This window comes from Rhinatrema bivittatum, chromosome 6, assembly GCF_901001135.1.
Source record: "Rhinatrema bivittatum chromosome 6, aRhiBiv1.1, whole genome shotgun sequence".
Taxonomy (NCBI): Eukaryota; Metazoa; Chordata; class Amphibia; order Gymnophiona; family Rhinatrematidae; genus Rhinatrema; species Rhinatrema bivittatum.
Genome location: NC_042620.1, coordinates 1,133,657 through 1,159,490, shown reverse-complemented (window position 1 = coordinate 1,159,490; position 25,834 = coordinate 1,133,657). Strand labels below are relative to the sequence as shown.

Below are 25,834 nucleotides of genomic sequence, written 5' to 3'. Positions count from 1 at the left end.
GTAAGCGTGTGTTCTGTAGGTCTGTATGCGTGTCCATTTATATGTGGTTGTACCTGTGTATGTTTGCTGTAGCATGTAGTTGCCTGTAGGTGTGTGGCATGTCCTCTGATGGGCACTTCTGTTACACTGTATTAATGATCTCCCTTCCCCAGCCCTATCATGGAGGCCTTTGGAAATGCGAAGACGGTTTATAACAATAATTCCAGTCGCTTCGGGAAGTTTATCCTGCTGCACTTCTCACAGCATGGGCACATCCAAGGAGGACGCATTGCTGATTGTATCCTTCTTCTGGAGCTGGGGAACTTTAAGGAGGGATGAACAAACGGGGCAGAAGGGACAGAGCATGAGGGGGTCGATAGTGGCCATTTCTAAGAGAGAGTCAAGCACAGAGCTCTTCCCAGAGAGAGAAATCGGGGAATAACTTCTCACCCATTCCTCCAGGCAGAGAAACTAGACATGACGCTTGCCCTATCTCCTCCGCTCTTCCTCAGGTGGAAGGTGAAATACGGTCAGACACCTTGCCTCTTCCCCTAGGCAGAGAAAATGGAGAGACCCTTTATCTGAATACCATGAGGAGAAACCCCTTATTCCTCCTCCCTCAGCCAAAGAGATCAGGGAAAGCCCTCGCTTCTCTCCCAGGTGGAAGGTGAAGTTGGAGAGAGACCTCTTGCTTCTTCTCCAAGTACAGAAATCAGGAAGAGCCCTCGCTTCTTTCCCAGGTGAAAGGTGAAGTTGGAGAGAGACCTCTTGCTTCTTCTCCAAGTACAGAAATCAGGAAGAGCCCCCTCTTCTCTCCCAGGTGAAAGGTGAAGTTGGAGAGAGACCTCTTGCTTCTTCTCCAAGTACAGAAATCTGGAAGAGCCCTCGCTTCTCTCCCAGGTGGAAGGTGAAGTTGGAGAGAGACCTCTTGCTTCTTCTCCAAGTACAGAAATCTGGAAGAGCCCTCGCTTCTCTCCCAGGTGGAAGGTGAAGTTGGAGAGAGACCTCTTGCTTCTTCTCCAAGTACAGAAATCTGGAAGAGCCCTCGCTTCTCTCCCAGGTGGAAGGTGAAGTTGGAGAGAGACCTCTTGCTTCTTCTCCAAGTACAGAAATCTGGAAGAGCCCTCGCTTCTCTCCCAGGTGGAAGGTGAAGTTGGAGAGAGACCTCTTGCTTCTTCTCCAAGTACAGAAATCAGGAAGAGCCCCCTCTTCTCTCCCAGGTGAAAGGTGAAGTTGGAGAGAGACCTCTTGCTTCTTCTCCAAGTACAGAAATCTGGAAGAGCCCTCGCTTCTCTCCCAGGTGGAAGGTGAAGTTGGAGAGAGACCTCTTGCTTCTTCTCCAAGTACAGAAATCAGGAAGAGCCCTCGCTTCTCTCCCAGGTGGAAGGTGAAGTTGGGGATAGATATCTTGTGGGCACAATAATGCTATATGTATGAGTTTTTGAGGTCTCCTCCTGAACAATGGGCATTTATTACTGTCTTTCCCTGCTGCTTGTTCATCCTTAGTGCTTTTTTTCAGATTTACTTGAGAAGGTAAGTTGCAATAACTGAATGTCTCGCATCGTAGACCCCATTTTATTCTCCAGCTATCTGCTGCGTAATTAGAACTACTCTGTCCCACCTCCAAGCAGAGGACCAGAAGCTTTTCCTTCAAAGCCACACAGAGAAACCACTTTGTTATAAAAACTGGGAGGAGAGTGAGGGAGACTATGTGGAAAATATCTGCAGGTATGAATGCAGAAAACAATAATCCATCTCTAGCTTTTCATGGAAAAGTCTGTCCCTCAGTGCTCTACAGGCCTTTCATGCAAACTCTGTCCCACAGCGCTGCACAGGCCTTTCATGCAAACTCTGTCCCACAGCGCTGCACAGGCCTTTTATGTAAACTCTGTCCCTCAGCGCTGCACAGGCCTTTCATGTAAACTCTGTCCCACAGCGCTGCACAGGCCTTTTATGTAAACTCTGTCCCACAGCGCTGCACAGGCCTTTCATGCAAACTCTGTCCCACAGCGCTGCACAGGCCTTTTATGTAAACTCTGTCCCACAGCGCTGCACAGGCCTTTCATGCAAACTCTGTCCCACAGCGCTGCACAGGCCTTTCATGTAAACTCTGTCCCACAGCGCTGCACAGGCCTTTTATGTAAACTCTGTCCCTCAGCGCTGCACAGGCCTTTCATGCAAACTCTGTCCCTCAGCGCTGCACAGGCCTTTCATGCAAACTCTGTCCCTCAGCGCTGCACAGGCCTTTTATGCAAACTCTGTCCCTCAGCGCTGCACAGGCCTTTCATGCAAACTCTGTCCCTCAGCGCTGCACAGGCCTTTCATGCAAACTCTGTCCCACAGCGCTGCACAGGCCTTTTATGTAAACTCTGTCCCACAGCGCTGCACAGGCCTTTCATGCAAACTCTGTCCCTCAGCGCTGCACAGGCCTTTCATGCAAACTCTGTCCCTCAGCGCTGCACAGGCCTTTCATGCAAACTCTGTCCCTCAGCACTGCACAGGCTTTTCTGATTTGCATTGCTATTGATAGGTCAGAATGTAGTTCACTATGGGCCTGATTTTAAAAATCATTTACATGCTTAAAATTGGGTTTTGCTCATGTAAATGCACTTTACTCCTGAGAGTGGACTTTTGAAAATTGCTCAATATATTCTATTGAATTGTTCATAGAATTTATCCACGTAAGTGCACTGTTCGTGCATAAATGGTTTTTGAAAATTGTTACAATAGTAGTTACATCTCCACGTGTAACTCCTTTTGAAAATTTCCCTCTAGGTGCGGTGGGAGGGTTTCAGAGGTTTCAGAGCATGCAAGCATCTTTGCGTAATGGGGTTTCTTCTGCATTCAGATCACCTTGTGTTGGGGTTTTAGTGTTCAGCTCGCTTTGTGTTGAGGTTCAGCGTTCAGCTCGCTTTGTGTTGGGGTTTTAGTGTTCAGCTCGCTTTGTGTTGGGGGTTGGGTCAGTGTTCAGCTCGCTTTGGGTTGGGGGTTGGGTCAGCGTTCAGCTCGCTTTGGGTTGGGGTTTTAGTGTTCAGCTCGCTTTGGGTTGGGGTTTTAGTGTTCAGCTCGCTTTGGGTTGGGGTTTTAGTGTTCAGCTCGCTTTGGGTTGGGTCAGCGTTCAGCTCACCTTGTGTTGGGGGTTTTAGTGTTCAGCTCGCTTTGTGTTTGGGGTTTTAGTGTTCAGCTCGCTTTGTGTTGGGGGTTGGGTCAGTGTTCAGCTTGCTTTGGGTTGGGGGTTGGGTCAGCGTTCAGCTCGCTTTGGGTTGGGGTTTTAGTGTTCAGCTCGCTTTGTGTTGGGGTTTTAGTGTTCAGCTCGCTTTGGGTTGGGTCAGCGTTCAGCTCACCTTGTGTTGAGGTTTTAGTGTTCAGCTCGCTTTGTGTTGGGGGTTGGGTCAGTGTTCAGCTCGCTTTGTGTTGGGGGTTGGGTCAGTGTTCAGCTCGCTTTGTGTTGATGTTCAGTGTTCAGCTCGCTTTGTGTTGGGGGTTGGGTCAGTGTTCAGCTCGCTTTGTGTTGAGGTTCAGTGTTCAGCTCGCTTTGTGTTGGGGGTTGGGTCAGTGTTCAGCTCGCTTTGTGTTGAGGTTCAGTGTTCAGCTCGCTTTGTGTTGGGGGTTGGGTCAGTGTTCAGCTCACTTTTTGTCAGGGGTCAGTGTGTGGCTCTCTTTGCATTGGGGGTATTCAGAGTTCAGCTCACTTCCGGGCCGATACAGTAAGGTGCGGTAGAAAGAGGTGCGTTAGGGCCGGGCGCACCTGTGTTTGCCGCACGCGCAGTTCGGATCACAATCTGCTCAATACTCTATTTAAATGGCACGCAAATGCAAGCCGCGTCCAACGCGCGTCCATGAAGTGCAATCCGTTTTACTGTATAGACGCTATACAGCACCTGTACAGTATCCTGGGTGCGCTGGTACCTGACATTTCAAATGATAGGTACCAGGAAGTGGATCCCAACCTTAACCAAAAGAAAACCTAAAATCCCCTCCTCCCGAAGCGACTCGACATGTAAAGTATTGTGCATAAGTGCAACCAAAGTCAACTTACTTTTTCTTTCTTTCAGCCCTCTCTGCCCCCTCTGGAGGCGCTGCGGCTCCTCTGCCTCCCGGGGGCAGCCGGCGGCGAAGATGGACGAACGCACGCCCGTTCATGTGCTTTCGCTGGCTTGAGCGCCCGTGCACTACGGGATTGTGTTTGTTCATCTTCGCCGCCGGCTGCCCCCGGGAGGCAGGGAGCCGCGGCGCCTCCAGAGGGGGCAGAGAGGGCTGAAAGAAAGAAAAAGTAAGTTAACTTTGGTTACATTTATTCACAATACTTTACATGTCGAGTCGCTTCGGGAGGAGGGGATTTTAGGTTTTCTTTTGGTTAAAGTTGCTTTGGGAGAGGGGAGAGAGGACTGGGGCTGCCCTGGAGACCGGCACCCATGGACGCGGCCAGGGCAGGTGAGCGAGGGCTGGGGGAAAGTTTGCCGCCTACCCCTGCCTCTAACGCAGGGGTAGGAGTAGGAGGTAAATTAGCAGGTTAAAAGCGCTGCAAAACTGCAGGTTTAAAAAGGCGATAATCGAGGCGCGCATTACTGTATGGGAGGGAATAGCTAATCCGATCGTTTACATCTCATATACATGCCGTGGGCGGAAGGGGTTACTCGTTGATTTAAAGAGGCGGTAAGGATGGGTTAAAAGGGATAGTGAATCGCGGGTTGGACTAACGCGGCCAAATTGTGAGTAGAAGGCGGGTTAGAAGCAGGGTAACCGCGGCCGCACTTTACTGTATTGGCCTGTTAGTGTTGTGCAGGGCGATGCTTCAGCACTTCAAAGCAGATTACGTTCAGGTGAGGGTGAGCGGCTGCTCACTTGGCATTGAGGAAGGGTAATAGAGTTGCTTGCTTTGTGTCATGGTGGGGTGTTTCAGAGTGCAGGTCACTTTATGTAGGGGGAGGTGTAGTGTGCTGCTGGTGGGGCAGTGTTCAGGTACTGTCTTCCTTCAGCTCAGGGCATTTATTCATTTATTTAAAAATGTTTATATACCGCTTTATACAATTCAAAGAATTAATCAATACAGTTCACAATAAACATACATAAAATGATATTTAATGAACTAAAAACAATTAATTAAAATTAACTAATACACACCATAACAACTAAAAAAAGACCTGACAGTAAATAAAAATACTATCATAAACTGCCCACCGAGCCCCCACCTCACCGATTCGCCGCTTCGAAAACCGCTCCACAGGTCGCAGGGGTGATGTCATCGACACGAGACGACCAGCAGGACTTAAAGCCCCCTGCATTTCCCGGCGTCGCGCGCCGAAGGAGCGCGACAAAGGGGCCAGCCCCTTCGTGCCGCACCAAAGTGCCTCAGCAAAACCCACCCTCCACCACCGCTGGCATCCTTCATATCCAGCGACCCGAAGCAACTCTGCCCTCCTCTCTGCCTGCAGTTTTCCTGACCGGGGCCGAGCCCTTTGCCCCCCCATCTCTCCCGCTGCCGCCATTGCACCTAGACCCACCTGTCTCCCCTCCTGCTGGTCACTAGGCTGGCCAGATTACGGGAGCACAAGACACTCAGCCTGCGAAAGAGCGAGAGAGACACCTATCAGGAGTAGGAAAGTAACACGCTCCCACAGAGGACGCCATTCGCAGTTACTATCTGGACAGCTTGCAAAGAGACCATCGCCCTCACAATTTCCTTCGATTACTGTCACTCAACTCGGACACTTACCATTCAATTAACAAATCAAAGTTTCTCCACTCTGTTTCCTCATACCAGACGATACATGTACATTATTTCACTGTATGCAATTCTCTGTACTGTATATCAATTACTATTCCATATTTGCATCCTCCCCCCTACTCTCCTCCTTGTTCACCCCCTTATCCCCACTACTCCTTCCCACCCACCTGACTACTTACAGTTCCAACATAGCTGCTTACACTATCCCCCGCATCCACCACCCCCTCTCCAGATTCCCTCCCCGCCACCCCCCTCCCCTCCGTAAATCCCTTATCCCTATCCTCACCTCACCCCTGACTCAATTCCTCGGTCTCACCACCCTCTCCATCATACTCATAAACGCGCAATCCCTATCCAAAAAGACGCCTATCCTCAACGACCTACTCATTGACTGCACTCCAGACATCTGTGCTGTCACTGAAACGTGGTTCAAAGACACAGACACCGTCCTCATAAACCAACTCCCATCCACCTTGTATGACATCTTCCCCATCCACCGCCCCAAAAAAAGAGGAGGAGGACTCCTCCTAGCAGCTAAGAAACACCTTAACCTCAAACCCATCAGCATAACTGCTCCACCCAAACTTGAATTAGGTCTCTTTAGGGCAGCCAACCTGCAAATTTGCCTAGTCTATGCCCCCCCCCCCCCCCCCCCCGACCATCCTTGAGTCCAACCCCTCGCCCCTAATTGAATTTCTTGTAGAATGGATAAAAAGACACCCCTTCCATCATCCTCGGAGATTTTAATCTTCATGTTGATTCTCTCCCCCCCACCATCTCATGCGAAACCTTCATTCAATCCCTCCTTGCAATAGGCTTCCAACAAATCATAGCATCTCCAACCCACAAAGCTGGTCATATGTTGGACCTGATGTTTATTAACTCTAGCTTCCAGACCACCAACACACCCACCTGTACCCCCGTGCCATGGTCCAACCACTGCCTCATTGAAAGCCGACTCTCCGCGAAGAGACCACTTACAACTAACCAGACTTCTCACACGACCATCATATCGAAAAACCTGCCCCTGCGACGAACTGACTGACGCATTAACCTCTTCCCTACCTAGACTAATCTGCTCAGACCCAGACACAGCCATAGCGTCCTGGAATAGCCTTACAGAAGACATCGCCAATAAGCTTTGCCCACTCTCCGAACGAGTCATAAATACCTCTGTGAATCCCTCCAAGCCATGGTACACCCAAGAGTTAAAAACCCTAAAAAGCAATCTCAGACAAAAAGAGAGAAAATGGCGCAAGGACCCAACCCTGCATCATTCCTCCAGCTACAAAACAGCCCTACACACATACAGACTGTCTACACTCAAACACAAGCGAGACTTCTATGCCAAAAAAATCCATGACTATAAATTCAACCCCAAAGTTCTTTTCTCCTATGTCGCCAGTCTCACCACCCCCATCCCACTGACCATACCAGACTCTGAGGCTGCAACCAAATGTGAAGAGCTGGCCAACTACTTCCAAAGTAAAATCTCCAACCTGCTCTCCAGATTTCCCCTCACCAATCTCTGTTCCCCCACGAACCTACCCTCGGTCCCCTCTTCATCTCAGCCTACAATGGCCACACTTGATCTTACTTCCTCCAAAGAGATCATAAGCCTCCTTCGAAAACTCAAACCTGCCTCCCACCCCAACGACACCATCCCCACCAAAGCCCTAATAGCCATCCCCAACAGCATAGCCGGAGCCATAGCAGATATTATCAACTGCTCCCTCACCCACGGGATGGTCCCAGATTCACTCAAGCACGCTGTTGTCAAACCCCTCCTCAAGAAACCGTCCCTGGACCCAAAAGACCCTTCCAATTTCCGCCCCATCTCCAACCTCCCTTTTATCTCCAAGCTAATGGAAAAAGTGGTTAACTCACAACTCATGGACTACCTCGAAAATCATGATATCCTCCATGTGTCCCAATTTGGCTTCAGGAAGCACTTCAACACCGAATCCTTACTCCTCTCCCTATCCGACTATCTTCTCAGAGGTCTGGGCCAAGGCCACAGCTACCTCCTTGCCCTCCTCGATATTTCAGCAGCCTTTGATACTATCAGCCACCACCACCTCCTGACATGGCTAGAAACCATCGGCATCTCAGGAATAGCTCTCGCCTGGTTCAAATCTTATTTCTCTAACAAAGTTCTCTGTTAAAATTGGAAACAGCCTATCTACCTCACACCCCTTACAACAAGGAGTCCCGCAAGGCTCTTCACTCTCCTCTACCCTCTTCAATGTATATCTCACCCCTCTCTGCCAGCTCCTTTCCGACCTTAAACTCAAATTCTACCTTTATGCTGATGATGTTCAGATCATCATTCCTATTCACAACTCCATATCCGACGCCCTGGAGCATTGGGAAAACTGCCTTGCATCCATTAACTCCCTCCTTACCAATCTCCAACTTGCCCTCAACACAAACAAAACTGAACTCCTCCACATATCTTCACACCCCCCTGACCTCCAGCCCAATAACCCTAAACTTAACATCCTCACAGCTCAACCCTCCGTCAGGGACCTTGGTGTCGTCCTTGATCCCAATCTTAGCATGAAACCCCACATTAACGCTATCCTCAAAGCAGGCTTCTTCAAACTCAACGTTCTGAAGAAACTCAGACCCCTGCTATATACCCAAGATCTCCGCACAGTGATACAAGCCACCCTCACCTCCAAACTTGATTACTGTAATGCACTCCTTCTAGGGCTCCCCCTGTCTTCGATAAGACCTCTTCAATTATTGCAAAACGCCACCGCAAGACTCATCACCAACACACGTAAACACGAACACATTACCCCCATCCTCAAGGATCTTCATTGGCTCCCCATCCTCTCCCGCATACACTACAAAACTCTGACCATAGTTCATAAGTCCATTTATAGCCACAACTCCAACTGGCTCGACCTCCCCTTCACTGCCCCCCGATCCACCAGATCTGCCAGCAAAGGTACCCTACATGTACCTTCACTGAAAACAGCTCATCTCTCCTCTACCCGCGACCGTGCCATCTCCATTGCCGGTCCAGCTCTCTGGAACTCACTACCTGTCCAAATGCGCCTAGAACCATGTGCGATCAAATTCAAAAAGAAACTAAAAACTTTTCTGTTCAACCATGACTACCCAGAATAAGCTCTCACCATCCTTACCTCAGTCCGCTCCCCTACAGGAGACCGCCCTTTTCCTTACATTAAGGAGATAATTACTTTGTAAATTGTTATTCTCTTGTTACGACATCTTGTTTTGTTATTTAATCTATCCTCCATTCTGCCTATGTTTATCCCCCTCCCTGTTATATTCTCCCTGTTGATATGTATTTTCCAAGCCTTTCAGTTGATATGTGAACCAGTATGATGTCCCCACTAATACCGGTACATAAAAGTTTCTAAATAAATAAAATAAATGAGGGGTTGTAATGGAGTTTATATTTAAGAGGTGGTCAGTGAACTATAAGCTTTCTGAAATAAATATGTTTTTAATGATTTCTTAAATTGTTGTGAGGAGGATATAAGGCTGAGGTAATCGGGGAGTGCGTTCCAAAGTGCAGGGCCGGCTACTGAAAAAGCCCTTTTCCTAGTTATTTCAAGTCTAGCCAACTCAATAGTGGGTGCATCTAGGAGGTTTTCTGACAGTGATCTTAGTTGTCTGGCCGGTGTATAAGTACGGAGGTTAGCACAGAGCCAGTGTTGATGTTGCGTTATGAATCAGTGCATGAATGATGCTCAGTACTTTGTAATGAATTCTAAATTTAATCGGTAACAGATTTTCTATACAAATCTGAGGTTAAGTGACTGAATCCATTCCTCAGTAAGAGAGAGCAGATCTGCATCAGCCTGGAGATAAGTAAAGAGCGTGCACCTCACATCTGACACTTTCATCCTTTTCAGAACAGAGTTGTACGGCAGAACCCGGGAGAGAGGAATTACCACATCTTCTATGCATTGCTTGCTGGCACCAGTGAGGAGGAGAAAGGTAACCAGGTCCCCTCCCAGTTTCTTCTGCTTTTCTGTGAAGAAAGAAGGGGAGGAGGATGGAGGGCAGGGATTGAAAGAAGGGGAGGAGGATGGAGGGCAGGGATTGAAGGAAGGGGAGGAGGATGGAGGGCAGGGATTGAAGGAAGGGGAGGAGGATGGAGGGCAGGGATTGAAGGAAGGGGAGGAGGATGGAGGGCAGGATGTGAAGGAAGGGGAGGAGGATGGAGGGCAGGGTGTGAAGGAAGGGGAGGAGGATGGAGGGAAGGATGTGAAGGAAGGGGAGGAGGATGGAGGGCAGGGTGTGAAGGAAGGGGAGGAGGATGGAGGGCAGGGTGTGAAGGGAGGGGAGGAGGATGGAGGGCAGGGTGTGAAGGGAGGGGAGGAGGATGGAGGGCAGGGTGTGAAGGGAGGGGAGGAGGAGGATGGAGGGCAGGGTGTGAAGGAAGGGGAGGAGGAGGATGGAGGGCAGGGTGTGAAGGAAGGGGAGGAGGAGGATGGAGGGCAGGGTGTGAAGGAAGGGGAGGAGGAGGATGGAGGGCAGGGTGTGAAAGAAGGGGAGGAGGAGGATGGAGGGCAGGGTGTGAAAGAAGGGGAGGAGGAGGATGGAGGGCAGGGTGTGAAGGAAGGGGAGGAGGAGGATGGAGGGCAGGGTGTGAAGGAAGGGGAGGAGGAGGATGGAGGGCAGGATGTGAAGGAAGGGGAGGAGGATGGAGGGCAGGATGTGAAGGAAGGGGAGGAGATGGAGGGACTTGTAATGGAAAAGGCAATAAGAAAGGAGATGAGCCACAGGAATCCAGGGAACAGATAAAGAGCAGAGAAGTGGATAGGCAGGAGGGGAAACCCAAGTGGATTCCAAAAAAGTTCACAGAACAGAATGAGGAAAAGACACATCAGCCTGCATATTGTGCCTAAACCTGGCAACTCAATCAATAAATATTTTCTTAGACATAACAGTGCCCCAGACATAACCCATACTACAAAGTCACTCGACCTGCACCCACCAATCATGCATGGAGTAGCCACTGCTGCAAGACCTGCACCCACCAATCATGCGTGGAGTATCCACTGCTGCAAGACCTGCACCCACCAATCATGCGTGGAGTATCCACTGCTGCAAGACCTGCACCCACCAATCATGCGTGGAGTATCCACTGCTGCAAGAGCTGCACCCACCAATCATGCATCGAGTATCCACTGCTGCAAGACCTGGAATCATAAGAAACTGACATTGGGTGCATGCGTGGTGACCCCTTAAGGGTGGTCTTGTTTTTCTCCTGTGTCGAAAGATATAAAATGTTTTGGGTTGGGTATCCTCTGCCTGTTGTGTGCCCGGGCCGTTTCGGGGCCTTCTCGAGCCTGCATGGCCTCCAGCGCGTCTCTCCCTTCTCGGGAGAGACGCAGACGATCTGCGGCGGCTGGCCATGCCTCCTAGACGCGTGCGCGAGGAGGTGTCCCTCTTAAAGGGGCCAGCGTGGGAAAACCATAGAGAACGCCCTGTATGATGTCAGACGCTGCAGGGTATTTAAACCCTGCAGCTTCACCTAGACAGGGCCTTGCAACGAGGTTCCTCAGTTCCCCTGAGTTGTTAGTTACTGCGGTGTAACGTGATCGTCCTTCTGTCTTCTGGCTCCTGACTTGGCTTTGTTCTTGACTACATCTTCAGCTTCCGCTCCTGGTTTTGGTAATTGACGTCTGACTTCTGGCTTCCGACCCGGCTCCGTCCCACGACTTTGTCTTCAGCTTCCATTCCTGGCTCTGGTTTGGATCTCTGACTTCTGGCTTCTGACCCTGCTTCGTTCCTGGACGATGACTTCGGCCTCTTCTTCCACCTCAGGTATCCGGTACTTGCAGGCCCAGAGGATTCTCCTAAGTCCCAGCGGCTCAGACTCTCATGGGCTCCTCCTGGGGGAGCCGCGGGCTTCCGAGGGTGAAGTCTCTCCAGCTCCCTGGGCCCAGCCGTCCTCATCTTCAACCTCTTCAGCCGCTGCCCGGATCCTTTGTCGCATAGGGTCCCACCTAAGTCCAAGAGGCCCGGGTTCCTACAGGCTCCTTCTGGGGAGACCTCGGGTTTCCAGTGATGAAGCCTCCTCCAGAGTCTCTTCAGTGCTGCCTCCCAGTTGTGACTCTCTTCCTGTGGGTTCCCACAGCATAACATCCACTGTCTCAGCCGGCCCAAGAGTCCACAACCCTAACACTGCCCTCGCCTTGTTCAGTCTTGTTAGAATATGTCTTAAGTAGTTATCAGGTAGTACAATCAAGTGTCCACTGCATGGCATTTTAAAAGAATGAATCAGGATGTAAATTTGTTTAACGATGCTTTTGTATGTTCCTTAAAGGTTTGGTGGATACTAGAGAGCGGGCAGTGTAACGGGGAAATGCTTTGCTGGGTTATTGCCCTTTTCAGTAGAGAGTGGGGATTAGGGATCTCCAGCTTTGGAGCCTGCGGGCTGGGGGTCCCAGGGGCTCTGCAGAGGCCCCAGGCCATGAACAAATGGAGTGGAGTGCACTTTCTCTTGTTTCGTTTTTATTCGTTGCGTATGTGATGCCGAGCTTTGGCATCAGCGGGATGTACGTTTTTAAAGAATAAATTCTCCTTCCTGGTGGGGCTGGATCAGAGGTGTGCTGCAGTGGCAAGGAGGGAGTGCAGGCGTGGGGGAGGTAACTCAACGGGGAACGGTCTTGGAGTGTGTTTGATGTGTGGGGAATGCAGCACAGGTAGGAAAAATGCTCCCTCTTTCCTCAGGGGTTCACCATGGCGGGGGTGTGGAGAGGCCGGAGGCAGAGCATGGGGGGAGGAGGGGTCCTCTTAAAAGGATGATCCAAGAAGGTGAAGAAATGGTGCTCAAGCAAGGGTTGAGGTGAAACTAGGTCTTTACTAGTGCCGTGTCTGAAGGATGGTAAATGTGGAGACCCCGCGAGTTTTGATCCGCCCTGGGACACGTAACCATGTGTCTTCTTATTCTCCTGGGATTTTGTGGAAACGACCTGGTCTTCAGCGGATGAGTCTTGGTATTCCTGAAGAAAACCAACCTTCCTTACTGGAGAACTTTATGGTCAGCAGGAATTGCTTTAATATTCACTGCATGAAAGCGCATCATTTTCTGACTTGCTCACTATGTCCTGGAACATCATCTCATCCGTGTAAGTTCTTCTTGGCTGGCTGGATGTTCCACGAAATAAAGTTGATACAATGTGACAGAGTCCATAATTGAGCCAGATGGATGGAGTTGGAGTTCATGGAGAGGGGTGAGGGGATATTGTGGTACAAGCCTACTGTCCCCATCTGGTCGACTTCACCATCTGCATGACCTAACCTGAAGGTGGAAGGAATGACCCTTAAACAATAGGGTCACCATTTTAGGTCCCCGTAAGGAAGTTACCCATGCAAGGAGTATAGATAGGCAGTGGGACTCTTCAGAGGGGTAACCCCAAGGCATCACAGCTCACAATGGTCCTGAGCCACCTGAAGGTGTTCACTAGAAATGGAGAATTCTTTCAGCGTGCTTACAGCTCCCACAATGCATTGCTCCATGCTTTAGACTTAACCAATCACAGCAAATTCTACAAATATACACTACAAAATACATAAAGTAACTTGCAAGTTTTGGTAGAACCATAGGATGACAGCAAACTACAAAAAAGAAATTACTCCTTTTATATAAAGAAGAGTTTGTGGGTGTTTTTAAGACGGGCATACAGGCAAATTCTCAGGTAATTTCTCTCTAGTTACAGTGTGTGGGTGGAAAAGAACCAGTGACATGCGGAAAATTCTCCTAATGACTTGTTGGGTTACGCATCCTTCCATAGACACCTGGGTCCAGGGCAGGAAGTTCCCAGGGAAACTGCAACACTAAAACAGCTTCACTTATTTATGATTGGAACTTAAAAAATTATGTGAGCCAAAATTTGAAGAAATCATGATCAAACGCCCACCCTGACTCCTTCCCTGGCAAATCCTGCTTGATTTGAGAGAGTAAACATACAGGAAGCTGTAAGAAGCTGTGAAGTGTAAGAAACTGCCAGTCAGAGTGGAGGAGCTGAGAGCGTAGTGAGTGAATTCCCATCCCTTCCCTGTGATCCCGATCCTTCTGCTATTCCAGAGACTGGTGAGTTAATATCAGGAAGCTGGCACTCTCATTCTTTACTGGGATCTAGTATGATGGCAAATCATGTTTCCCTTCTAGAAGCCATGTCTATCTCGGAGCCACAGACCTACCACTACCTCAATCAGACTGGCTACGTGAGGGACGAGAACCTGAATGACGCAGACATGTATAAGAAGATTATGGTAAAATTCCCCCCTCTTCCTAACTTTCCAGCCTTTTCTACATCATATATCCCTTACTCCCACCTCCTCTTGCTTTCTACTCCCTTCTGATTTCTCCAGTCCCACTCTCATCCTGGACCCTCATTCCATGGGTGTTCTGGTTTCTCCAGACTCATCTGGATTCCCCAAGTCTCATCACCTTTGTTCCATTTTTCTCTGGTCCCCTCTCCCTATATTCCTCCAGTTTTCTTTATCTTTATTAATGTTTGCTAATGGCCAATGCCTAGAGGCAGTAAGCGATGTACATCTTGCATGTTAGGAATTATTAGAAAGGGAATGGTGAATAAAACGGAAAATGTCATAATGCCTCTGTATCGCTCCATGTGTACAATTCTGGTTGCCGCATCTCAAAAAAGATATAATTGCAATGGAGAAGGTACAGAGAAGGGCAACCAAAATGATAAAGGGGATGGAACAGCTCCCCTATAAGGAAAGGCTGAAGAGGTTAGGACTTTTCAGCTTGGAGAAGAGACGGCTGAGGGGGGATATGATAGAGGTGTTTAAAATCATGAGAGGTCTTGAACGACCTTCAGGGACATAGTAGTCAAGTCCCAACTTCAGACTGGCAGCCCTGGTGCTGCCTTGGAGGAAGAAGGTCTCATGATTGGAGAGCACAAACCAGGTGCAGCAGGAAAGGATCCTGTAGCAAGGACCTGCTCTCTAGGTGATGCATTGTCCTTTCGCTCTGAGGATATCTCCCCAAGGCCTACTGCCCAGGAGGGAAGGGTTAGGTCGGCCGTCATAGTTGGTGATTCGATTATTAGGAATGTAGATAGCTGGGTGGCTGGTGCGCGTGAGGATCACCTGGTAACTTGCCTACCTGGTGCGAAGGTGGCGGACCTCACGCGTCAACTAGATAGGATTTTAGACAGTGCTGGGGAGGAGCCGGCTGTCGTGGTACATGTGGGCACCAACGACATAGTAAAATGTGGGAGGGAGGTTCTGGAAGCCAAATTTAGGCTCTTAGGTAGAAAGCTTAAATCCAGAACCTCCAGGGTAGCATTCTCTGAAATGCTCCCTGTTCCATGCGCAGGTCACCAGAGGCAGGCAGAGCTCTGGAGTCTCAATGCGTGGATGAGACGATGGTGCAAGGAAGAGGGATTCAGTTTTGTTAGGAACTGGGGAACCTTTTGGGGAAGGGGGAGTCTTCAGAAGGGATGGGCTCCACCTTAACCAGGGTGGAACCAGGCTGCTGGTGCTAACCTTTAAAAAGGAGAGAGAGCAGCTTTTAAACTAGAACAAAGGGGAAAGCCGACAGTCGCTCAGTAGTGCATGGTTCAGAGAGAGGTATCTTTAAAGGATACTAATGATGCATTAGAATTAGGGCATCCCGACAGTGAGGTTCCAATAATTAGAAAAATAGTCCAAGTGCCTGTAACTAAAAACTCACCTGAGCTAAAAAATTCTAACTTATCCCTATCAATTAAAAAGCAGAATGAAAATACAAACAAAAAACAAACTTTGAAATGTCTGTATGCTAATGCCAGAAGTTTAAGAAGTAAGATGGGAGAATTAGAATGTATAGCAGTGAATGATGACATAGACTTAATTGGCATCTCAGATACATGGTGGAAAGAGGATAACCAATGGGACAGTGCTATACCGGGGTACAAATTATATCGCAATAACAGAGAGGAGCATACAGGAGGCGGTGTGGCACTTTATCCGGGATGGCATAGAGTCCAACAGGATAAACATCCTGCATGAGACGAAATACAAAATTGAATCTTTATGGGTAGAAATCCCTTGTGTGTCGGGGAAGACTATAGTGATAGGAGTATACTACCGTCCACCTGGTCAAGATGGTGAGACGAACAGTGAAATGCTAAGAGAAATTAGGGAAGCTAACCAAATTGGTAATGCAGTAATAATGGGAGACTTCAATTACCCCAATATAGACTGGGTAAATGTATCATCGGGTCACGCTAGAGAGATAACGTTCCTGGATGGAATAAATGATAGCTTTATGGAGCAATTGGTTCAGGAACCCACGAGAGAGGGAGCAATTTTAGATCTAATTCCCAGTGGAGCACAGGACTTGGTGAGAGAGGTAACGGTGGTGGGGCCGCTTGGCAATAGTGATCATAATGTGATTAAATTTGATTTAATGACTGGAAGAGGAACAGTGTGCAAATCCAAGGCTCTCGTGCTGAACTTTCAAAAAAGGAAACTTTGATAAAATGAGAAAAATTGTTAGAAAAAAACTGAAAGAAGCAGCTACAAAAGTAAAAAATGTCCAAGAGGCGTGGTCATTGTTAAAAAAAAAAAATACCAATCTAGAAGCACAGTCCAGATGTATTCCACACATTAAGAAAGATGGAAAGAAGGCAAAACGATTACCGGCATGGTTAAAAGGGGAGGTGAAAGAAGCTATTTTAGCCAAAAGAACTTCATTCAGAAATTGGAAGAAGGATCCAACAGAAGAAAATAGGATAAAGCATAAACGTTGGCAAGTTAAATGTAAGACATTGATAAGACAGACTAAGAGAGAATTTGAAAAGAAGTTGGCTGTAGAGGCAAAAACTCACAGTAAAAACGTTTTAAAATATATCCGAAGCAAAAAGCCTGTGAGGGAGTCAGTTGGACCGTTAGATGATCGAGGGGTTAAAGGGGCACTTAGAGAAGATAAGGCCATCGGGGAAAGATTAAATGATTTCTTTGCTTCGGTGTTTACTTAGATTCTTCATCCGTGATTCAGATGGACTGAATCAAATCACGGTGAACCTAGAAGATGTGGTAGGCCTGACTGAAAAACTGAAGAGTAGTAAATCACCTGGACCGGATGGTATACACCCCAGAGTTCTGAAGGAACTAAAAAATGAAATTTCAGACCTATTAGTAAAAATTTGTAACTTATCATTAAAATCATCCATTGTACCTGAAGACTGGAGGATAGCAAATGTAACCCCAATATTTATAAAGGGCTCCAGGGGCGATCCAGGAAACTACAGACCAGTTAGCCTGACTTCAGTGCCAGGAAAAATAGTGGAAAGTGTTCTAAACATCAAAATCACAGAACATATAGAAAGACATGGTTTAATGGAACAAAGTCAGCATGGCTTTACCCAAGGGAAGTCTTGCCTCACAAATCTGCTTCACTTTTTTGAAGGAGTTAATAAACATGTGGATAAAGGTGAACCAGTAGATGTAGTATACTTGGATTTTCAGAACGCGTTTGACAAAGTTCCTCATGAGAGGCTTCTAGGAAAAGTAAAAAGTCAAGTTATAGGTGGCGATGTCCTTTCGTGGATTGCAAACTGTTAAAAGACAGGAAACAGAGAGTAGGATTAAATGGACAATTTTCTCAGTGGAAGGGAGTGGCCAGTGGAGTGCCTCAGGGATCTGTATTGGGACCCTTACTTTTCAATATATTTATAAATGATCTGGAAAGAAATACGACGAGTGAGATAATCAGATTTGCAGATGATACAAAATTGTTCAGAGTAGTTAAATCACAAGCAGATTGTGATAAATTGCAGGAAGACCTTGTGAGACTGGAAAATTGGGCATCCAAATGGCAGATGAAATTTAATGTGGATAAGTGCAAGGTGATGCATATAGGGAAAAATAACCCATGCTATAATTACACAATGTTGGGTTCCATATTAGGTGCTACTACCCAAGAAAGAGATCTAGGCGTCATAGTGGATAACACATTGAAATCGTCTGTTCAGTGTGCTGCGGCAGTTAAAAAAGCAAACAGAATGTTGGGAATTATTAGAAAGGGAATGGTGAATAAAACGGAAAATGTCATAATGCCTCTGTATCGCTCCATGGTTAGACCGCACCTTGAATACTGTGTCCAATTCTGGTCGCCGCATCTCAAAAAAGATATAATTGTAATGGAGAAGGTACAGAGAAGGGCTACCAAAATGATAAGGGGAATGGAACAACTCCCCTATGAGGAAAGACTAAAGAGGTTAGGACTTTTCAGCTTGGAGAAGAGACGTCTGAGGGGGGATATGATAGAGGTGTTTAAAATCATGAGAGGTCTAGAACGGGTAGATGTGAATCGGTTATTTACTCTTTCGGATAATAGAAAGACTAGGGGGCACTCCATGAAGTTAGCATGGGGCACATTTAAAACTAATCTGAGAAAGTTCTTTTTTACTCAATGCACAATTAAACTTTGGAATTTGTTGCCAGAGGATGTGGTTAGTGCAATTAGTATAGCTGTGTTTAAAAAAGGATTGGATAAGTTCTTGGAGGAGAAGTCCATTACCTGCTATTAAGTTCACTTAGAGAATATCCACTTCCATTAGCAATGGTAACATGGAATAGACTTAGTTTTTGGGTACTTGCCAGGTTCTTATGGCCTGGATTGGCCTCTGTTGGAAACAGGATGCTGGGCTTGATGGACCCTTGCTCTGACCCAGCATGGCATGTTCTTATGTTATAACTGAAGTACATTTGCAGAAAACATGGAATATCAAAGCATTACAGAGACATTTTACTCTCTTGCCACCTCCTATCTTCCTTCTCCTCTGCTCTCTACTTCTCCTGACCTCCTGATGCATGATTAGTGTCCTAAAGCCTTGTCCATAAGTAGATTGCCCTTTGCTTCATGCTTCATTTGAATGGCCTTTACTGGGTTTTTGTCATAATCAGCACTGAATAATTAGTCTTGCTTTTATGTGTGTTTAATAGACAGCTTTCAAAGTGATGGATTTCAGTACAGAAGAGATTCGAGATGTGGTACGACTTCTCTCTGGCACCTTGCATCTGGGAAACATTGACTTCATGATGGCTGGTGGAGCACAGATTACCACTAAAGCAGGTAAGCACTACTATACCTGACACCAGTAAAGACCAAAGCTGATACTGGTAGTGTCCTTGCAACATGCTGTTTACCTTAGAGAAATTGCCACCTGTCCTGATTTACCCTGCTCCTCAGTGATTGCTGGACTTGGACTGACCTAACCACTGCTTATCCCTGGGAGTAATCAGCATGTAATCTGTCTACTATTTGGGATCCTGCCAGGGTCTTGTGACTGGAATAGGCCACTGTTGGGGAAAAAAAATGCTGAGTTTGATGGTCCTTTGGTCATAGTCATAATGGCATTTATTTTCTTATGTTTCTCTCTTGAGTTCTCTTATTACTTCTCCCATCATACTTTTAGTGAGTCCTCTGGAGGATCCTCCACTATCAACTGGTGAGCCAGCCTCAGGACTCCATCCTGTCCCTCTTCTCTTTCTATACTAATTCTCTTACTGCTCTCATCTCCTCCCATGGCTTTCATTCCACACCAGAAACTTCCAAATCTCAGCCTGCTTGTCTGATAGTGCTGCCCTACATGTCCTATCCTTATCTTCCTCCCCTCACCCAATTCCCTTCAGCCCATTCTCTCTCTCTGTGGATTCCCTCTCAGGCCCCATGCCCCTTGGGCTATTCCTATTTATTTATATATTAACATTTATATACTGCCTATACTGTAACCCAGAGTGATCCACAATACAACAGGTAATTCAGTAAAAACTACAAAACTAATATAGTACAACAATATACGCGTGCTCCCTTATGTACAATTAAATGTAATTATTTGCCATCATAATAGGCATTACCGGTTCATGTTATACCTTCATTCCTTTTATATAATCATCTGGAAGAGTTTTATTTGCCATCATTTTTTTTTAGAGATTTTTATATACCGTGGCACGTTCAGAACATCACCTCGGTTTACAAGGAACCATAATGCAGCAACAAGCTTTACAATAAAATACAAGAACTATTATTGAAATACATGCAACAAGCTTTAAAGTAAAATTAAGAAAAAAGAACCATATTTGAGAAACGTGTGATAAATATACAAAGGTGGACTTATTCTAGAGGGACAAGAGCTGGAAAGGAAAAGGGGAAGGAGGGTGTCTTCAGGGAGGGAATAAATCTTAGGGGAGGTCAGCAGCGATGTTATCAGCAGATCAAGAGTCATGTCAGTCATGGGTGTGCTTGTTTGAATTTCCTATGGTAGGGCTCCTGGCGCAGGTTAGTGGGTATTCTGTTCCATGTCGTGGTTCCTGCTATGATAAATGAGCGCTCCCTTGGGGATGCATGTTTGCTAAGCTTGGGGGAGGGTGTCCGGAGTTTGGCCTGCTGCTGTGTTCTTGTTGTTCGCTTTGTCTTATGGAATGTAAAGTGTTCAGAGAACCACCGCATATTTTGGTTATGAATGGACTTGTGTATTAGCGTAAGGGATTTGTATATAATCCTGGATGCTACGGGTAGCCAGTGTAGGGACTGGAGCGCAGGTGTAATGTGATCGTGGCGGTGTGTGTTCTTGAGTATGCGGGCAGCTGCATTTTGTAGCATTTGTAATGGTTGTAAAGTGTTTTTTGGTAGGCCTAGAAGGATGGAGTTGCAATAATCAATCTTTCACAGGATTGTAGCTTGCAGAACCATACGGAAGTCATAAGGGTGTAGGAGTGATTTAATTCTTTTTAGTGTATGGAGCTTGAAGAATCCATTTTTAATAGTGGCAGCAATGAATTTTTTTAAATGTAAAATGGATGTCGATGATAATGCCAAGGCTGCGGACCTGTTGCAAGGTAGATGGGCAGAGTTGGGATAGGAGTGTTGTATTAAAAGTGGTATCGTTTTGAGGTGAGATGATGAGTAGCTCTGTTTTGCTGGTGTTAATAGCCAAAAAATTGTCAGTGAGGAGTTTTTTTTTATTTCTGTGAGGGCAGCGTTCCAGATTCTCAGAGCATTAGGAAGGGAGTCATTTATGGGAATGAGGATCTGCACATCATCTGCGTAGATGAAGTGCGGGAAACCCAGTTTAGACAGTAGTCGACAGAGAGGTATAAGGTAAATATTGAAAAGTGTTGAAGAGTGAAGAACCTTGGGGTACTCCTTGTGAGAGTCTTCTTGGCTTACATTCACATAGACCAATTTTTACACTATAGTTCCTATCGCTCAGGTATGATTGGAACCAGTGTAAGGCAGTGCCAGTAATGCCAGTTTCTGTAAGGCGGGTGATGAGGGTGTTGTGATTGACTGTGTCAAAGGGGGAGGCTATATCTAGAAGGGCAAGAATGTAGGAGTGGCCAGTGTCTAGGGCTTTTAGCAGGGATTCTGATAGGGAGAGAAGGAGCGTTTCAGTGCTATGATGCTTTCGAAATCCATACTGGGACGGGAAGAGCAACTGATGCTCGTCTAGGTATTCTGTAAGTTGCTTGTTAATGATTTTTTTCTATTATTTTGGAGAGGAAAGGGAGGTTCGATACCGGGCGATAGTTAGCCGGTTCAGCAGGATCAAGGTCTGTTTTTTTAAGAGTAGGTTTTATTATAGCATGTTTGAGTTGGGTTGGTGATCATACAGAACACTAATTTCCCAATTATCTACACAATTATAATGACGCTTAGATAATGACCATCATAATAGGCATCATTGTGCAGTGCTATACAGCTTGTCGTCACTCTGCCTTATATTTAATCATTGGTCAGTCTGTTATACCACAAAAATTTTTTTAAAAATATTTTTAAAGTGTGCTCCTTAGATTCTTCATCCGTGAAATTAAAATAGTAATTGGCTTACTTTTTCATTATAGTTCATGATTAAATACAACTGAAAGTTGACTTATCTGAGATGTTTGTCCATGTATTTTTCCCACAAAAAGCTGTCAGCAGTTTGTAATTTCCATGCCCATATTTTCAATACTGTTACGGTCTCTCTGCCCAACACGGTACTGTGTTTCGGGCCCTGTAACGTCCTTTTTCAAGGGCTCCTTCTGCGTCAAAGCACAAATTTAATGTTCATTACTCAAAAAATACACGAAAAATACAGTTACCAACCTTGTTATTCAAGTTACTGAAAACCGTCCTTACTATGAAAGCAGCGTGGCGTTTCTCAGCAGTTTTTTCTGATTCTTTTCCGGTCACCCCCAGATGTTAGATATACCTTGATATGGCTGCCTAAGTCACGGTCACATCGCTCCTCCCTCTCCAGACCTTTAAATAAGGGAATTCCACTCTATGATGCTATTTAGACCAGTCGGTGTCACCGTATTCATCCAAAATATCCATTGTTGTTCACGGAGATTCAATACTGCATTGGGATCACCACCCCGCGGATTCAAAGGAACACAGTCCAAAATTCGCTATTGTAAATCTTGAAATTAATGTGTTTTTTCTATGCAGTGAGCCACCATAGCTGCTACAACTTTTCCCGTGGTGATACGTTGGTGCTCAATAAGTCTCACTCGTCTATAGTACGTTTTGTCCGTCCTATATAATACAGATTGCATGGGCATACGATGAGATAAATCACTCGCATAGATGAACAATCAGTAAATTGACGTGACATATGTATCTTTCCAAATTTATCTGTCCAATTTGGACCGACAATAGTTTGCTTACACATAGAGCAATGATCACATTGCCAATGACCAATATTCAAATCCGTATGCACTTCTGATATTGGAGACAAAAAAGAATGAGTGACCATATCACCCAAATTTTTTCCACGACTGTATGTTATTATGGGTGATTTTTCAAACACTTGATGAGTTTTCAACACAAACCAATGATGGCGAATAAGGGCAGCTATTTGGCCTGCTTTTAAAGAATATGGTATAGTACATACTAATGCAGTCTCATCCTGAGCTGTATGTTTTGTTTTTTTTTTTTTGTGGTATAACATCGGACTGACCAATGATTAAATATAAGGCAGAGTGACGACAAGCTGTATAGCACTGCACAATGATGCCTATTATGATGGTCATTATCTAAGCATCATTATAATTGTGAAGATAATTGGGAAATTAGTGTTCTGTATGATCACCCTTTTGACTCACAATTTCCAAAAATAATTCGTTGTTCTGAGCATTTGAGTTGTGAGTTGGGTTGGTACCATGCCGGACGTGATGGATTTGTTGAGTATATTAGCAATGGGTTTCGCTATAGTGGTGGGGATCGAGAGGAGAGTTTTTGTGGGCATTATGTCTGCAGGGTGTAGTGCAGGTTTGATTTTTTTGAGTATAGTCTCTATTTCTAATGCAGTTGTGGTCTCAAGGTTTGTGAGCGTGGTTTCGAAGTTTGTGGGAGTGGCTGTGTGATGTGTAGTTTGCTTGTGAAAAGTCGACTGTGGAATGCGAGTGTGGTTGGTGTTGTGAGTGTTGTTAGGTGTTAGAGAGTTGTTGGGTGAGGGGGGGGGGTGGAATTGAAGTGTGCCAAGATGGTTTCAGTTTTGTTGTGGAAGGAAGAGGCTAGTTTCTCACATTTACCGTATTTTTCGCTCCATAAGACGCACTTTTTCCCCCCCAAAAGTGGGGAGAAAATGTCTGTGCGTCTTATGGAGCGAATGTAGCGTCTCTCCTTCTCGCGCGCCATCCCCTTCCTCCTCCCCCCAACTCAGCTCAATCAGCATGGCGGCGCAGGTCAAATGCACACCGCCCCCACGACCCTCTAGTGCGTCTGGACAAATGTGAGGGAGATGGCCCGCGCCGACCATGGGCCCCGATGCTGTGTGCCGTCCTCCGCCGGCGGAGCTCAAGCTCCCTGCCGGTTTGCTGCTCCTGGGGCACACCCCGCCGCAAGAGCCGGCACGACACAGGCCAGACATCAGCCACCCGAACCACGTGGGCTACGGAGGCCCCTCCAGTTCAGACGGCTGGCATTTGACCTGCGCTGCGCCGGCCTTCGCAGCAAGATGCACTCCGCGAACAGCAGACCGGCAGGGAGCTGTTTGAACTGGAGGGGCCGCCGTAGCGCACGCGGTTCTAACAGCTGATGTCTGACCTGCCCACGTCGATCTTCGCAGTGAGATGCACCCCGGGAACGGCGGACCAGTGGGAAGCTCGGGCTCTGCCAGCGGAGGACGATACATGGCATCGGGGTTTGTGGTTGGTGCAGGCCATTTCCTTCTCATTTGCTTGGATGTATTGGAGAGAGTCATGGGGGTGATATACTGCCTGGGATGGAGATTACATGACAGAGACCTTTGCTTTTTTCGTTCTTTTGTGTATTTCAGTGATTTCTGATAAAATGTTTCTTGCATATGATGCAATGTGGCTTTTCAGAACTGATTAGCAGTTTGACAGCTGAAATTAATGAAAAGCAAATAGAATTACTGCCTGTGCTGATTAAGTGGCTACCTGTTGAAATATTAGGAGCAAATTGCTCTCCTAATCAATGTAATAGAGCCCTGATTATTTATTATTGAACTTTGGAGCAGTCATGAAAGTTTAAAATAACTGGTGTGAGAGAGCTGTGTGTATGAGGGAGAGAGTCTGAGTGTGTGATTGTGGATATGTGAGGGAGAGAAAACCAGTGAGTGTGAGAACCTGTGTGGATGTTCTCTGCCTTACTATAAAAAAACAAAAATAAAAAAAATATCCCACGGGCAGCCACCAGGGGGGAGCTCTGTACAGAGCCCCTCATGGGGACAGAATTTTTTTTTTCTTATTTTCCTCCTCTAAATCCTAGGTGCGTCTTATGGACAGGTGCGTCTTATAGTGCGAAAAATACGGTAGTTTCATCATTGTTTGAGTTTTTTGTCAGGGAATGTAATGAGGCTAGAGACGTATTGGAAGAGAGCACGTGGGTTGAATTGGAATTGGTGGATTCTTGCTGTATAAAAGTCTTTCTTAGCTTTATCTGTGGCTTTACGGTAGTTATGGAGTAAGGACTTGAACTTTAATAATAGGGAAAGATTTTGGTTTCTGCGCCATTTCTTTTCCATTTTACGGAGCTCGTACAGGTTCATGTTATACCTTCATTCCTTTTATATAATCATCTGGAACAGTTTTATTTGCCATCATAATAGGCATTACAGGTTCATGTTAAACCTTCTGTTACGATTCCTCCTGTAGCTGTGCCACAGGAGGCATCTCACCTTTTTTCTGGAGGCCGCTCCAAAGCCAGGGCCTTGCCTGAGCAATTGTCCGGATCCTGCTATACGACCTGGGAGGCCTTCGGTGTGGTTTGGGGCCTACTCGAGGCCTGCTCCACTGCAGCCTGGATGCTCTGGTGTGGGCCATGCCCTTCTCCTAAGGGGCGGGCCCGCGGCTCCTCTCCACTATTATGGAGCCAGCGAGGAGCGGACCATCTGGACTCCTCCCAGGGAGTTGCCTGCTCCTGGGGTATAAAAGCCTTGCATCCAGCACTCATGCTTTGCCTTGCATTGGAGTTACACCTCTCTGGATGTCTCCCCTTCCAGCACTCCGCCAGGCCTCTGTTTCAGCTTGGTGTCCGGTGTCTTGCACGTCCTGTTCCTTGATATTTGTTCCTGATCCTGATGTTTTAACCTGCTGCAGACTGCCGGTGTGCAGGCTCCTGCTGCAGACTGCCGGTGTGCAGTACATTTCCTTTCCTGCGCTGATTCCGCTCCCGCGGATGTGGGACAGGGTGGTCCGTGACCAGACCAGTCGAACTGGCTGTGTAGGGCGCCCTGAGGAACAGTGCCAACGTCTGAACCTCCCTACTTGTTTCAGAGTCTGTCTACAGTACCTTGCTTTAGAGTCTACGTCTATTGCTTTTGAACCTTCATTCCCTGTACGTACCAGAATCAGTGCAGACAGTGGGTTATCTCCCCCTTCCAGCAGATAGAGTCAGAGAGAATGTTGAAGGATGCTTCCTTATAAGGTAGTGCACCCTCTACTAATCCTCAGTATTCCCTGTACGTACCCAGATCAGTGCAGACAGTGGGTTATCTCCCCCTTCCAGCAGATAGAGTCAGAGAGAATGTTGAAGGATGCTTCCTTATAAGGTAGTGCACCCTCTACTAATCCTCAGTATGGAGTACATCAAAGCAAAGAGGAAAACCAGGATGGATCAAGAACAATAGAATTAAATAACAAATAACAGTGTGCAATGGGCTCAAA

At 46.8% G+C, this 25,834-nt stretch overlaps 1 protein-coding gene across 1 annotated transcript in view; it reads left to right on the top strand.

Moving 5' to 3' along the window:
- LOC115093339 (unconventional myosin-X-like) overlaps positions 1–25,834 on the top strand; it is a 556,890-nt gene that overhangs the window by 45,350 nt on the left and 485,706 nt on the right. Inside the window, exons 5-9 of the mRNA XM_029604967.1 lie at positions 153–277; positions 1,499–1,512; positions 9,601–9,685; positions 13,872–13,975; positions 18,662–18,791. Coding sequence (XP_029460827.1) covers positions 153–277; positions 1,499–1,512; positions 9,601–9,685; positions 13,872–13,975; positions 18,662–18,791 — 458 coding nt within the window. The remainder of the gene's footprint in view (positions 1–152; positions 278–1,498; positions 1,513–9,600; positions 9,686–13,871; positions 13,976–18,661; positions 18,792–25,834) is intronic.